The following is a 3,672-nucleotide window of genomic DNA, read 5'->3' on the forward strand; positions in this document are numbered from 1 at the left end:
TTTGTGGGTGATATGAGAAAGAGTTTCAAATTAATTCTGTTCATGAAGCTATTTTGTCCATAATAGTTGAGAAAAATACATTTTTTCCTGTTGCATCTTCATGAAACCCTTATAACAACTCTATTGAAAATTTAGCAATTTTGAGTACAATAACTTTCATTGTTTTTATTTAGTTAATTCCTTAGAATTTTATTCTTTTTATGGTATTATAAATAGAGTTGTTTTTGTTAATTGCAAATGTGTAAAATCAATTGAATTGCTATGCTGACTTTGTACCCTAAAACTAGGCTCAAGAATAAAAAATATTTCCAATAATTATTTTTTATTATTCATATGGTCATTATGCTTTTCTGTAACAAGATTTTGACATTTAAACATAGAGATAGTGTCACATTTTCTTTTCCAATCAGGATGTTTTGTAATTTTATTGTCTTGCCTTATTTTCCTAACTAGATCTACTAGTACAAAGTTGAATAAAAGGGTAAGGAGTGGACATCTTATCCTATTCAACAATTTGAAATTTTCAATCTTTCTCCATCAACTGTAATATTGGGGTAAGTGCTTTTTATGCTGTTGCTATTTTAACAGTATGAAAAAAATACATTTTCTTGCCCAGAATTTGAGAGGATTATTAAAAAGCCATGGGAAATTTTGGAGCACTCAACGTAAGTCATCAGAAGAGTTCTTAGGGTGGTCAGAGACTGGGCATTACTAAAATTATCATTACAGCATAGAACACAAATACAGATAGTTCTGTTTGACATTTATTTATAAGTCATAAATTATTGGAATCACAAAGTCTTTGAAGAGAGGGAAGAACTTGCAGAAACATGGAGATAGAGGACTGAAAAGACTTGAACTCTGTTTCATATCCCATTGTAAGATGGATCAATAATATCTATTACAAAATATTTTCTCTCTTCCTACTTAGAATTTTCAGAAGAAAATGACAGAGGAAAATCATTCCACAGTGACTGAGTTCATCCTGGTTGGATTAACAGACAAATCAGAGCTCCAGCTGCCCCTCTTCCTCCTCTTCCTAGGAATCTATGTGCTCACAGTGGTGGGGAACCTGGGTATGATCATACTGATTGGACTCAGCTCTCAACTGCACACACCCATGTACTATCTCCTCAGCAGTCTCTCCTTTATTGACCTCTGTCAATCTACTGTGATCACACCCAAAATGCTGGTGAACTTTGTGATGGAGAAAAACACCATCTCCTATGCTGAATGCATGACTCAGCTCTACTTCTTTGCAGCTTTTGCAATTGCAGAGTGTCACATGTTGGCTGCCATGGCATATGACCGCTATGTTGCCATCTGTAACCCCTTGCTTTACAATGTTACCATGTCTATTCAAGTCTGTTTCTGGTTGCTAATTGGGGTTTGTAGCATGGGATTGATGGGTGCCACAGCCCACACAACATGCATGCTAAGGGTGCTTTTCTGTAAGAATGATATAATAAACCATTACTTTTGTGATGTTCTTCCACTACTAGAGCTTTCTTGCTCTAGTACTTTTGTCAATGAGGTAGTAGTTCTGTGCTCCAGTGCATTCAATATCTTTGCCCCAGTCCTGTCCATCCTTAGCTCTTACATCTTCGTCATAGCCAGCATCCTGCGCATTCGCTCCACTGAGGGCAGGTACAAAGCCTTCAGCACCTGCAGCTCCCACATCTCAGCTGTTGGTCTCTTCTTTGGTTCTGTAACATTCATGTACCTCCAGCCATCATCAGTCAACTCTATGGACCAAGGGAAAGTATCATCCATATTTTACACCATCATTGTGCCCATGTTAAACCCTCTGATCTACAGCCTGAGGAATAAAGATGTCAAAGTTGCCCTAAATAATCTTGTCAAAAGAAGAAATTTCCTATGAAAAGTGTATTTTCCTTAGAAAAGTATAGAAATTATAGAACTCTGTTAAAGAAACAATTGAGAGAGCAATGTTTATCAATTAGTTATGAGATTATTGCTAGTACTTAATTGATTGGAAGAAAGGTGCTAAGAGCGGACTGAAATCACTGGTTCACTCATAGGAAAGGCACTCGGTGTTTCAGAATTCATCTACCTGGAGTAACCTATCTCCCAACTAAATAGTTTCAAAAATGCTTTAAAATTCTCAACGTATTTTATTATGGCAAAAACACATGAAACATGACTCTTTCTAACATGACTTATTTATCATAATTTAGAGAATAAATACATTTGGTCATATCCTTTGATATTCTTGTATAAAATATTCCTTGCTATATATATTTTTGTAATTATGCTCTCATCTCTATATCCTGATAATTTCATACTGACTTTCCCATGTCCAAAAGAAATCATGCCTTTTCCCCAACACATATATTATTTTGTATTTAATAGTGTCATTTTCACTCTTGTATTATGATATTTATATATTAGTTGTTTGTCCTCCAGCCAAGAAAGATTAGGTTATGAAAGTCATAACTCAATCAGTGCATTAATACAGTGATAGGGAATAACTATACCTTACCCCAATAGGTAAGGTAGGCAGATAGGTGTTTGGAAGAGGTGGATCCTTGGGGATGTATCTTTAGGGTCTATATTTTGTCTTTGGTGAACAGAGCTCTCAATCTCTTTCTGCTTCCTGGTACTATGTCTTGAATCACTTTCCTTTGCCACACTTTTCTGCCATGATGTTTTGCCTTACCTCGGGCCCCAAAGAATAGAGTCCATGGAGTAACAACTCTAAATCTGTGAGCCCTAAAATCAATTTGTTATCCTCTGATTGTTTTTCTCCAGTCTTTTGGTTTCAGTAGCAAAAAATTTGACTATAACATGAATTCATTTGGGATATTTGTATACTTAGGAAACTTATAATTGCAAAATTATTTTCATGATAATGAGGAGTACCTCTCCTACCCCAAAACTCAATATCCGTTTTGAAGGAAAAATGATATCTTTGATGGTGCAAGGAAGGTAGCTTGCTACCAAAATAATTCCTCCTTTTTCCTTTGTTCTATTAAGTTCCCAAAGATGCCCTTAAAAATGGCAACCAGAAAGCTTGAGTAAGTACTCCTGAGAGGTAATTGTCCTGACCAATAAGTGCCAGAAGTTCTTTGTGGCATCTACTCACTGATTGCTCAACTCCCCTTCCTTCTATTCTGTTGATAGTTCTACTCAGATGATTTCCCCACTCTCAGTACAAGGGTTTCTCAGAGTTATGGAAACCAGATCAATTACCCTTATGTGAAAACCACTTTTATATGACAGGCCGTGGTTGTGTTCTATGTTACGTGTCTACATTTCATAGCTTTAAGTAAAGAAACATGGATAACTTCAAGTAATACCATGATCTTCACTGCTCCTCTGTTCTCCTGTTCCCAGAAGAAGAGCATCAGACTTTATTCCTTTTTGCCCAAAATGAGCATGTAGATGTATAAGTTTCACTTAAAAAATCATCTGTCTCATTTAACAGGCATAAAACAGCATTTGCTTTGTCATTATTTTGTCTTCAAATACATAGTAAACATTCCATTACAGTGTCTTGTTTTTCTCATGCCATAAAAGCAAAATTGTCATGATATGCAGGAGGCTATTCCCCATTGCAAATTAGAAGAAACTTTCTTTCTGATTTTCTGTGTCCTAGCTATTTGTTTACTTATTTATTTTTAAAGAACAAGTGAATTTATTGTACAATTA

General features: G+C 35.5%; 1 protein-coding gene across 1 annotated transcript; it reads left to right on the top strand.

Moving 5' to 3' along the window:
- Positions 1-943: 943 nt before the first annotated feature.
- On the top strand, positions 944-1,882 carry LOC124103170 (olfactory receptor 8G50-like). The gene has a single exon (XM_046459675.2). The coding sequence runs from the start codon at positions 947-949 to the stop codon at positions 1,880-1,882; it is 936 nt and encodes a 311-aa protein (XP_046315631.1). The 5' UTR covers positions 944-946.
- The last annotated feature ends 1,790 nt before the right edge of the window (positions 1,883-3,672 follow it).

Source organism: Marmota monax, unplaced genomic scaffold (genome assembly GCF_021218885.2).
Source record: "Marmota monax isolate L192 unplaced genomic scaffold, Marmota_monax_Labrador192_F-V1.1 WCK01_AAM20220418_F8-fsc00409, whole genome shotgun sequence".
NCBI classification, from domain to species: domain Eukaryota; kingdom Metazoa; phylum Chordata; class Mammalia; order Rodentia; family Sciuridae; genus Marmota; species Marmota monax.

Excerpts from the sequence above, each read along its gene's own strand:
- LOC124103170 (XM_046459675.2), top strand. The coding sequence starts at position 947 with ATGACAGAGGAAAATCATTCCACAGTGACTGAGTTCATCCTGGTTGGA.